The sequence below is a fragment of the Macaca mulatta genome, chromosome 14 (genome assembly GCF_049350105.2).
Source record: "Macaca mulatta isolate MMU2019108-1 chromosome 14, T2T-MMU8v2.0, whole genome shotgun sequence".
Classification (NCBI taxonomy): domain Eukaryota; kingdom Metazoa; phylum Chordata; class Mammalia; order Primates; family Cercopithecidae; genus Macaca; species Macaca mulatta.
This window is the reverse complement of record NC_133419.1, coordinates 75,298,734-75,310,831: the sequence shown is the minus strand read 5'-3', so window position 1 is coordinate 75,310,831 and position 12,098 is coordinate 75,298,734. Positions and strand designations below refer to the sequence as shown.

Here is a 12,098-nt window from a genome sequence, read left to right as displayed (position 1 = left end):
GCAATACAGCAGGAGAATGCACCATAGGAATCTGAGCCATATATTCCTGCAACTTTTCCAGACTTGCTGGAGCCTGATTTCAAATATTGCTTTCACTTGATAGGGGAGTTCTGTTGCATGTTCAGTTCATGATGAGTGGCTCAGGTTGCATGATCACACAGTATCCTGTGGTCAGGTATTTGGCCTCTACCAACATGTACTAGTAAGCAAGAAGTTGTTTTTCAAAAACAAAATAGTTATCTGCAGAATAGGGCATAACTTTGCTCAAAAATGGATCTGCTATGGGTACCTAGAAAAGGCTGTATTCGTAGAATGATGACGTACTTTATCATCCAAACCAGGACATATATGAGAGTGAAAAGGGACAGTATTAATAATTATTTGGAGATAACAGGTGAAAACTCAGGCTGTCATTGAAATCCAGGATGTATGGTACCGTATCTGTACAGCACACCTATTTGCCATAGTCCTTTAGAAGCCATTTGGACCTGCTGAGTCATATGCCCAATGGAAGAGCAACTTGCATTACAGTTGGGAACTATTGTAGAACCTTGCCTTGCTCTGGGCCTCACTCAAAACTAGCAGCCTTGTGGGATACTTAGTAAATGAGTTAGAACAGCACAAATGTTTTATATGTCACTTCTAAAATCTAAAAAGGGGATGGGCACGGTGGCTCACGCCTGTAATCCCAGCACTTTGGGAAGCCAAGGCAGGTGGATCACTTGAGGTCAGGAGTTTGAGACCAGCTTGGCCAATGTGGCAAAACCCCGTGTCTACTAAAAATACGAAAATTAGTCAGATGTCGTGGCAGGTGCCTGTAATCCCAGCTACTCGGGAGACTGAAGCAGGAGAATTGCTTGAACCTGGGAGGCAGTGGTTGCAGTGAACCAAGATCACACCACTGCACTCCAACCCTGGGTGGCAGAGTGAGACTCCATCTCAAAAAATAAATAAATAAATAAATAAATAAATAAAATAAATAAATATAAAATCCAAAAAGGCCAATGAAACTTTGTGATTTTTTTCTTACAAGTAGTGTCAGATAAATAAGAAGCAAGGTATAGGATTATGTCTTTCACATTAGAAATATATCACAACATGCTTCAGATACCTGGACAACAACAAAAAATTAATCCATATCATAGCGCTCTAAATTTTGATGGGGGAGGGGGCTTACCTCCATCCTGTAACACAAAGGTATCTTACTAACGCATCTAGGGTGTTTGCAACTTTTCCTGCTTGCCAGGTCCAATCAGCATGATATTCTGTAGGATATCAAAACAACCAAGAAGATCCCAGAGTTGATATAGCCCCAAGAGAAAAGGACAGAGGTGTACTGTTGTCCCTGTCAGGTGAAAGCAGACTGCTTCTGGTAGTTTTTGTTAATTGATAAAGAGAAAGAAATATCTGACAGGTCCTTAGCTGTATCCACAGTGCCAGGGGCTGGGTTGATTTGTTCCAGTAAAAAGATTCCACATCTGGAATAGCAGCTGAAAGTTGGAGTCACCTCTTGATTAAGCTTACAGTAATCTACAATCATTCTTCAAAACCTGTTTTCTGTACAAGCTAAATAAACAAAGGATATCTTCTTCACAAGTTAAATAAACAAGAGATATTAAACAGAGATGTCATAGGAATCACTATCCTTCCATCTTTTTGGTCTTTAGTGATGGCAGTAATCTCTGCAATTACCTCAGGGATTCAGTATTGTTTTTGGTTTACTATTGGGAAGAAAGTTTCCTGGGGTTTCAGTTGGACACTTCCTACTATAATGGACTATACTTTGTTGCTCAGTAAATAAATGTGGGTGTTCTGCCAGTTGTTTAGTATGTCTGTTTCAGTTACACATTCAGGAACCGAGGAGAAACCACAAGGTAGATTTATGACTCCACTGGTCCGTTGTGAAACAGACTTTGGCTAAATTTTCATTCTTCCATCTGACCTTTATGATCCCCCATTTTTGAGTGAGGCATGGTCTACCATGCCTTTCATATCCACAGATATTAGCACCAATTTGCAGACACTGTCTAGTAATCCTTACAAGGCTGAATTTAGCACTGTTCAGTAGAACTGACTACAATGTTGGAAATGTTCTGTATCTGTGTTGTTCATAGTTTAGCTACTAGGCATATTGAGCTCTTGAGCACTTGAAATGTAGCTAGTGTGATATAGGAACTGAATGTTCAATTTTATTTGAGCTTAATTAGTTTTAAGTTAAATATAAATAGGAACTGAATGAGAGGCCATGGCTCTTTCTTTGGACAACTCAAATCACCTTTTTCCTACCAGATCAAGGGTTTTCTGGTGATCTACATCACTAATAATTTCAAATCATCTCATTTCAATTATAAACATTGAAATTATTTGAAGCTAGTCTTCAGTCTCTGCAAGGTCCATACTATTTCTAGTATATATATCCTTCGAGGGTTTGGTTTTCTAATGACCTAACTTAGAGCATGAGCAGTCAGGCTTCCATTCTGTGGCATGCCTTGGATTCCAGTTTTCGGCCGCTGGCCCACTATGGTTGTCAGAATCTCTGCTCAACTTCTCAGCCTCTCAGCCACTTCTGGAGTCAGCAGACAGTCCTAGGGGAAAAGTATTGCATGAACCCCTTTGGATTTCCTTCTTTTTTCAAATCTTAGCACCATAATTCTTCACAGCTTGTTAGTTCCCAGGTACCTTAAGGCAGATTGTTTTTAAATGTATATTTTGTCTGGGTTTTCTAGTTTTTTACTCAGGAAAGAATTGGTCCCACATTATTTAGTTTGCAACACTATAAACCTTTCTATTTATTTTGGTACCAAGGGTCACTCAGTATGGAAGAAGCTTAAGCTAAATTCCTGACTGGGTGTTTTCTAAACCACTCTGATGATACAGATTTGGGCTATAGTTTTACAAGAGGACCAGTCTGCCCTTCCCCTTCTCCTTCTCTGTTCACTCCAAGACAGTTTTCTCCTGGCTATGGGATAAGGAGAATGGGTTTAGTTTTGGTTAATTTCACCCTGAGGGTGTATCCCTTTAGGATCCCAAATTCATTTAAGGGTCTCTGATTAAACTCCCCACCTTCAGGGTGCCCGGGCTTTGATTCTCTAGCCCCATGATACTGTCAAACCATAGTTCAGTTTCAACAGGATAAGTAAATGCCCTCAAGGCTTCAGTGGCTTCCTATGTTAAGTTTCTCCCTCTGGGTTTTTAGATTTGGCATACTGCTTCCTTACTCTCTTCACATCTCTTATACATATTAAAATGATGGATCCACCACCACAGGGAATGGCGGTGTGTGCCTGTAGTTGCCAGCTACTTGAGAGACCAAGGTGGGAAGATTGTTTTAGGCCAGGAGTTCAAGTCCAGCCTAGGCAACATAGCAAGACCCCATCTCTACAAAAGAAAATAAATAAAATGATGGATCTTTTTTCTTTTTATATTTTATTCATCATTCTAGTTGTTTTCAGTGGAAAGCCTAGTTACATAAAATAAGGTAAGTCTCCCCCACCCTGCACTTCCATGTTCTTATATATGAGGGGGAGAATAAATGTATTCCTACCTGCATCAGAGTAGTGATTGAAATCAGCACGCTTTGGGGCCGGGTGCGGTGGCTCACACTTGTAATCCCAGCACTTTGGGAGGCCGAGGTGGGTGGATCACGAGGTCAGGAGATCGAGACCATCCTGGCTAACATGGTGAAACTCCGTCTCTACTAAAAACACAAAAAATTAGCCGGGCGTGGTGGCACGTGCCTGTAGTCTCGGCTACTCAGGAGGCTGAGGCAGGAGAATGGTGTGAACCCGGGAGGCGGAGCTTGCAGTGAGCCAAGATCGCGCCACTGCACTCCAGCCTGGGGACAGAGCGAGACTCCGTCTCAAAAAAAAAAAAAAAAAAAGAAATCAGCGCACTTTGAAAGCTGTGGGTTGGCCAGGCATGGTCACTCACACTTGTAATCCCAGCACTTTGGGAAGCTGAGGCAGGAGGATTGCTTGAGCCCAGGAGTTCGAGGCCATCCTGGGCAACGTAATGAGACCTTGTCTCTACAAAAATAAAAATAAAGCTGTGGGGCTCCAGACAAATACCATTGTCATTATTTTCATCCCACTCATCTATCTAGATTCAGTATGCTCTGTGGGTTCCTTTTCTGCCAGCCTCTTAAACTTTGGTGCTCCCCAGTCATCCACCCTCAACCTACTATTTTTCTTAATCTTTATACTCTTTATTGGTGGCCTCCTCTCCTCGCAAGTCTTCTCAACTATAAGCCTGTTTAGCCTACTTATCAAACTCCTCACACACATCCCCATGCCAAAAAGCCCTCCTCACTCTCTATTCCTTTCTTTCCTTTCCTGGCCTCATTGACTGGCACTTCTTCCCATCTACTATGTAGTTGTCCAGGCTAGAAACCTGAGCATTAGCCCCATTTCAGCCTCCCTCATTCCACACATTCATTCAATCACCAGGTGCTGTGAATTGTACTTTCTAAATTATTCTCAAACCTGCTCATTCCTGTTATCCTCCTGTTTGGTCCCAGTCTGCAGTTTCTTGCCTCCCAACCCATCCTCCTATCTGTCAGCCAGAGTGATCTTTCTGAAATGCACATGTGATTCTATCACTGCCCTGCTTAAAGTCCTTTAGCAGGTTCCCACTGTCCTAAAGATAAACTCCATTAACATCGCTCAAGGCTTTTTATGGCCTGACTCTGTCTGCTTCTCTATCCTCCTTTCTCTTCACTTTTTCAATTCATCATATACCTCATCTATTCTGAACTATTTGTGTCTCCATCTCTTGCTATTTTCTTTGTCTGGATGAGTTAGGGGAATCATATTTGACCCATTCTATCTTTAGACTATTACTTGTTTTGAGCTGAAATCTGCTACTTTGGCTCTTTCATTAGGCCTACTCCCTTTCTGCTTCAGACCATACAAGTTGGTGTTCTCAGGCACCACCAGCACAGAGCAGAGGATGAATTGTTACCTCCTTTCTTTTAGTCACTATATTCCAAATAGCGCCACCTAAAAGAGCACTAGCTTTTTAGTAGCCACATCATAATCCTCTTTTACACATAATCTGTTAAATCATGTCTCCCTTATTCTGTGTGTTTGCACAGTTGATGTTCTATATCTTAACACAGAAGCTGATCTGACATTTGTCCTAATGTAAGTGCTTGCTAAGTTTCATCTTATTTGTTGCAGCCCTTGGTTCAGTCTTTTGAGCAATATTTTTAGCCTGATCCAAAGTCTTATAGTGTAAAGTAAAATAAATCCCCTTTTACCATATAGATAGAGGATCTAGGCCCAGAGATGCTCAACACCAGCCAGAAGTCACACAGCAAGCAAAGCAGCAGCAGCACCCGAGCCAGAGCTCAGGGATCCTGGCCCCACTTCCCATGCATCTTCTAATATGGTACACAAATTCCCATTGCTCAATCCAGCCACTGCACATACCCTTAGCTTCTGAAAAACCTTCATTAAATCTCTCAGATTTTAAGTAGTATTAATTCTGTTTGGCAAGAGAACTGATAATAAAAATAGCACCACTCTGAACAGCTGGAAACCCTGGCTTCTCCACTACGGACAGACTTTGCCACTTCAAAGAGCTTTTCTTCCAAAACTGCAACAGGAGGGGCTCGGTGGGAAAGCCTGCTGCTTTCCTCTGAAGGTAGGCATCTGTCTTCTCACCCATCTGATGGCTGCCCCTCTATTTTAAGATGTCTATTTTAGACACAAAAAATGAAACTTTCCCATGCTATAATTAGGGTGGAACTTTAAAAAGCAAAGTAGTGTAACTTGTCACAAGAGACAAGACAGAGCCAACTTCTGCATTATGGAGCTTAAGAGGAATTTTTTAAAGGCTTATTTCTTAGCTGTTTCATATTTCACTGGAGTAAAATAAAGATTGGCCAATCAATTATAAATCAACAGAGGTGCTGTGCACTGTTCTGTAATAGCTCTCAGAGATTAAAAATTCAGTGTATGAAAGTTGGTCTTTCCAGAAAGAGGAAAGGGCACATCCGTGACCTTGAAATATTATGAACTATAAAGGCTTCCTGCCTTCTCTGTTAAGTGTCTCTGGTCTTTGGACTTCAAGCCTGTTCCCCACACTGTTGCCAGGTCTCTTTCTGAAAGTTTATCTGACCTGTCCCTTTTTCCAGTCAGAACTGTCATAATCTATAGAAGTCTGTCAGTGTTAGGATACGGAAAAAAAGTCAGGGGGGAATTGATTGTAAGAACATTGGGGAATCTCACAGCTGTGCTTTAGGGTCATACTGAATGTAGGCCCTGAGGACTGTGGAGCAGCCTGGAAGTTCTGTCTCTCAGCTTTCACATCTCCTCTTCTCCGTGACTTGCCACATTTTTCTTTACAGGTGGGCTGCCTGTGTCTTTCTAGACGCTATGATGGGAAACATGGCTGCCTATAGCTTCTAATACTGTTACAGATCCAGCCACAAAGAGATTATTATTATTATTATTTTTTTTTTTTTTTTTGAGAAGGAGTCTCACTCTGTCACCCAGGCTGGAGTGCAGTGGCCGGATCTCAACTCACTGCAAGCTCCGCCTCCCGGGTTTACGCCATTCTCCTGCCTCAGCCTCCCGAGTAGCTGGGACTACAGGCGCCCGCCACCTCGCCCAGCTAGTTTTTTTGTATTTTTTTTTTTTTTAGTAGAGACGGGGTTTCACCGTGTTAGCCAGGATGGTCTCGATCTCCTGACCTCGTGATCCGCCCGTCTCGGCCTCCCGAAGTGCTGGGATTACAGGCGTGAGCCACCGTGCCCAACCAGAGATTATTTTTTTTCCCTGTTCTCTTTCTTTCACATTGGTTAAGAGCATGACAACTCACTTGCCATTCCTCATGGTTTTGCTTTAACATTGCTATTCCTGAATAGGTGCCTTCCCCACATACTTCTTTTATAGTGTTTGTCTCACTGCAGGCTGTGTGTCCACCTACTCCACAGACTGTAAGCACCTAGAGGGGAGACATGTGTTCTTTTATTTGTATTCTTAGTACCTGGCCACATAAATATATGTTAAAGACATTCATGAGTGTGAATGAATTAATTAATTAGTAATACATTCATTTAGAATATACCCTTTCTAAATTCACCTGTGAAATATCCCAGACTTCAGGTATACATTACTGTCCTAGCTTTTGAACTCACTGCCAACCTTCGTTAAGCTCTCTCTAGCTCAGACATCAGCTCCCCCTTCCACTTCCCCATCCTTTAATCCACATGGGGCTGGTAGGTGTGAATGTGAGAGGTGTGATTGGCAGTGGAAAGGGCATGGGATTTGGAGTCAGGCAGACCCAGGTTCTAGTTTGAGTTGTCCCACTTTCTAGCTATGAGACCAGGCAAGTTGCTCTGAGCTTCATTTTCTTAATCTGTAAAGGAGGTATATAATACCTATCCTTGGATAACACATACAAAACACATCACACAATGCCAGAAATGCAGTAGGTGCTAAAGAAATGTTTGTTTCCCTTCCTCTAGTTGTGTGTGTGTGTTTGTGGCTTATATATGTGTATACTGTATGCATTTGTGCCTATGTGTACTATTTTGGTGTATTGGTGGCATACAGTATGGAGGGAAGAATGAAAATGTTATTTGCATCATCTGCCTGTGTGGAAGAGAGTTACCTAGGTCTCATCTACCTGGAGGATACAAATGAGGTCACATTAATGGCAGTACTTAAAATGCCACCACTTCCTGCCCACCCCTGTAATTCAGGGCATCACCCCCCTAAATCTCACTCTTAGGTATTTCTGGGAATCTTCAGAGAGTTTGAGTTTAAGAAGAAACTTCTCCAGTCCTTATTTGTGTGTTCATTTTATGAAGCCACTTGAGAAGAGAACCTCACTGCAGCCAGGGATGGTGCCCTCAATCCACCCTACTTTACCCTACTAGTTGGCAAAGCTATGGTCTATAACAAGGGCATTGTCTCCTGGTGCTCCCATAGTTACCAGTCTACTAGGTGACACAGCATAACAAGGAGTCTTCCTGAGTCAAAATTGTGCAGTGATCTCCAGCAGAATGCTCCCTCCAGCTTGGTCATACCTCTTTCACTCTGGCATTTTCAATAAGCACTACCTATACAATCCCCCACCCTGCCCTAACCTGGTCTCAATGATGTATGTAACCTTTCTCCATACAGAAGACGATATGGTATGTATAATAGTGTTTGGGAAAAGAGAAGGTGGGGAAGGAATTATACTTTCTGTGCATCCCTGTGGGGACCTCTTTTGGGCACTAGAACAGTTCCTAAGCTGGTTAGGCCTCCTAATTGATTCCCTGTCCTCCATGGCTTCCTGGGAATGGTGGAGTTTGTCCCTCGACCTTGCTCATTACCCAAGATCTTTGAACTCACAGGGAGGCATCTGTAACATCGCTGACAAGCAAGAGGTACATCTTGAGGTTCCCAGCGCTGGAGACACTGATGCTGGATGACAACAGACTCTCCAACCCCAGTTGCTTTGCCAGCCTGGCTGGGCTCAGGAGGTAAAGCCATAAGCCTTTCTCTGCTTGGGCTCCTCTAATCCCCAGGCTTGCTCACACTCAGTGCTGTTCTAGAAGCCAAAAGGCTTGGGCTTAAACCCTAGCTCCACAATTTATCTCTACTCTGTGGCCATGGGTAAGTCATTTCTCCCCTCTGAGCTTTGGCTCCTCCATAAAAATGGCCATCAGTGAGGACATTTCTGATCACATGACTGAATTAGAAGCAGCAAAGAGAAAGGAAAACAGGAGGAGATTTTACCCAGGATAGGATCCAGACCCTGACAGTAGAGACAGGAAAATTTTTTAAAATAATGAGAATAAGAAAGACAAATTTAATTCCTGAGTTCTAACTGAAGTAAATAAAATAGTGGCATTTACATTGTTAAGCTTTACTTCCCTGGAAAATTTACTTTGGATTCAACTACCATTTACTGAATACTAATTTGTGCCAGGCCATTTACATATTGCCTCATTTAATCTTCACAAGAGCCCTGAAAGGTATCCGCATTTTAGAGACAGGGATATTGAATCCCAGAGACAGTAAGTCACTGGCTCAACGCCACACAAGGGGAATAAGTATCTGAGCCTGATTCCATGTTTTTGCCCTAAAGTGGCTTGGTAAACAATCCTGAGGTATCATTATTGCTATGATTCTATATTCACTTTCCTTAATTGAAGACTGAAGAAGTTAAGCCTGGATGAAAACAGGATTATCCGGATCCCATACCTACAGCAAGTTCAGCTCTCTGACGAGTCAGTGGACTGGAATGGAGGCGGGGGAAGTCCCCAGAAAGAGCCCCAATTCATGCTGCAGTCCAAGCCAAGGATGCTTGAGGACTCAGATGAGCAACTGGATTATACTGTACTGCCCATGAAAAAGGATGTTGACCGGACAGGTGAGTGACACCCCTTGTTCCAGAAATTCTAGCCTCATGGTGGAAATACACTTCTGAGAGTTTATTCTGAAAGTCTCACTTGGTCACGATGAATATCACGAATTGAATTTGCGGATTCTTTGTCAAGGATTTTTGCATCTATGTTTGGGAGATGTGTTGGTGTACTGATTTCTTTTGTTACAGTATTCTTGTTAGGATTTATAATCAAGGTTATGCTTGCCTGATAAAATGTGTTTGGAAGTGTTCATTTTTTTCCATTTCCTAGGAAAGTTTATATACTATTATTATTTTCTCCTTAAAGTTTGGAAGAATTCACCATGAGACCACCTGAGCCTGGAGTTTTCTTTGTAGAATGAGGTTGAAATTATGCAACTTTAGAAGGTTGGAAGAGGTGCTCCTGACACCTGAAATTTAGACCTCTGGGTAAGAGGTGCTGCTTGGCTCTTGGTGTCTCTGAGCTGTGATGGGCTTTGTGTAGCTGAGAAAAGGATACTGGCCAGCTGGTGCTGGTACCTATGGAGGAGTCACAGTGAAGCAAGTTTATAAAAGTTGGAAAAACTGCAAACTAGATTCAGCTACTGCTGAGGAAAGACTTGCTAGACTACAGCAAAAACAAAACAAACCAAAAATCACATTATTCCAGTGGCATTCACAGGAATCACAAGCAGTCAGGAAACCCATGGGAAGCAGATAGGAAGAGATAAGCCCCTTTTTCCTCTTCCAGCTTTGCAGTCTCCCTTTAGCACCACCCATATTGTCAGAGTCTAACAGGAAACCAGTGGTCAAAGCAGAAATATGGTTTTGAGAGCCTCAGCTCCAGCATTCCAAAGCAGAATAAAGAAAGATGAATTTCCAAGTTAAAAATATTAATAACTGGCCAGGCACAGTGGCAGTTATTTTGGGAGGCCAAGGCTGGAGAATTGTTTTGAGGCCAGGAGTTTGAGGCTGCAGTGAGCTATGATCACGCCACTGCCCTCTGGCCTTGATGACAGAGCAACACCCTATCTCTTTAAAAAATTAAAAATTAGCTGGGTGTGATGGCATGTGCCTGTAGTCCTAGCTACTGGGGGCTGAGACAGGAGGATCCCTTGAGGCTGCAGTGAGCTATGATCACGCCACTGCTCTCTGATCTGGATGACAGAGCGAGACCCTATCTCTATAAAAAATTTAAAAATTAGCTGGGTGTGATGGCATGTGCCTGTAGTCCTAGCTACTGGGGGCTGAGGCAGGAGGATCCCTTGAGCCTGCAGTGAGCTATGATCACGCCACTGCTCTCTGACCTGGATGACAGAGCGAGACCCTATCTCTATAAAAAATTTAAAAATTAGCTGGGTGTGATGGCATGTGCCTGTAGTCCTAGCTACTGGGGGCTGAGGCAGGAGGATCCCTTGAGCCTGCAGTGAGCTATGATCACGCCACTGCTCTCTGACCTGGATGACAGAGCGAGACCCTATCTCTATAAAAAATTTAAAAATTAGCTGGGTGTGATGGCATGTGCCTGTAGTCCTAGCTACTGGGGGCTGAGGCAGGAGGATCCCTTGAGGCTGCAGTGAGCTATGATCACACCACTGCTCTCCAGCCTGGGCAGCAGAGTGAGAGACCCTGTCTCTAAAAATAATAATAATAACAACTTAATAAAAGGCACAATTATGTTATTCAGATTCTCCCTAAAATAATTTTCTGTCTACTTAGTTTGTTAACTTTGGAAATGGGTATATTAAAGTCTATCCCCACTGTTGTAGATTTGTCAGTACCTCCTTGCATTTCTGGCATTTTTTTTTTACTATGAAGTTGGTTTGGTTCTCTGTTATTAGGTTTATGACTTTTATCTTGGTAGATTATGTATTTTAATCATTGTAAAATATCCCAGGTAGATAAATAATTTTGGTTTTGACTTGGGCCTCTGTTTTGTTTGATATATTTATTTTAGGATATCTTAAAAACAGTATAGTACTGCATATTTTTCCTAATATGAGTCTTAATGAGTCTTTTTTCATAGAAGAATTTAACTCACTTGGTGATTATTGATATATTTCACCTTATTTCTACTATTAGTGTGTTTTCTATTTACCTATGCCTTTTCTTCTTGTGAGCACTAAGTTTTCTTTCAATTCCAATCTTTTCACTAATCATTTAAAGAAAGAAATCTCATGTCTAGATCTCTAATGGTTACCTTAAAACTTTTTTTTTTTTTTCTGTTTAGAGACAGGGTTTTACCCTATCACCCCAGGCTGAAGTGCAGTGACACGACCGTGCTCAAACTGTTGTTGAACTCTGGGGCTCAAGTGATCCTCCTGCCTCAGCCTCCCAAGTAGCTGGGACCACTGCACCTGGCTATTACCCTAAAACTTTTAATTCACATTTTAAAACTCACTTTTGTCTATCAACACCTATAATCAACCAAATACATGTCTTCCTTTTTAATAAGAAAATGTTAATATGCGTGTATCTATAAAGCCACCCTACTCCCATCACTTCCCATAATGTAATAAACTCTAATAATAATTCAGATTGGTTTTAATTTTTAAAATTATGTATCAATGATTCTTTAGACTGAAAGATTGAACCTTATTCTTGGGTTTTTTATCATGTGTACATATGTATAACTTAGGAGCAGAGACTTCTGTTTACAATACAACTCAGGTCCTAATACAGTATAATTTTTAATCTCTTCAAAGCTCTTCTTGCCCTCTTATTTGTTTTCTTTCATCCTTAATTCCTATTCCCAT

The 12,098-nt window shown here is 41.9% G+C and overlaps 1 protein-coding gene across 28 annotated transcripts in view; it reads left to right on the top strand.

Moving 5' to 3' along the window:
* Positions 1–12,098, top strand: part of XRRA1 (X-ray radiation resistance associated 1) — a 103,984-nt gene that overhangs the window by 36,474 nt on the left and 55,412 nt on the right. For all 28 annotated transcript variants that reach the window (XM_077963819.1, XM_077963815.1, XM_077963814.1 and 25 more), the window contains 2 exons: positions 8,348–8,476; positions 9,152–9,369. In XM_077963819.1, the coding sequence (XP_077819945.1) occupies positions 8,415–8,476; positions 9,152–9,369 (280 nt within the window). In that variant the 5' untranslated portion in view covers positions 8,348–8,414. The remainder of the gene's footprint in view (positions 1–8,347; positions 8,477–9,151; positions 9,370–12,098) is intronic.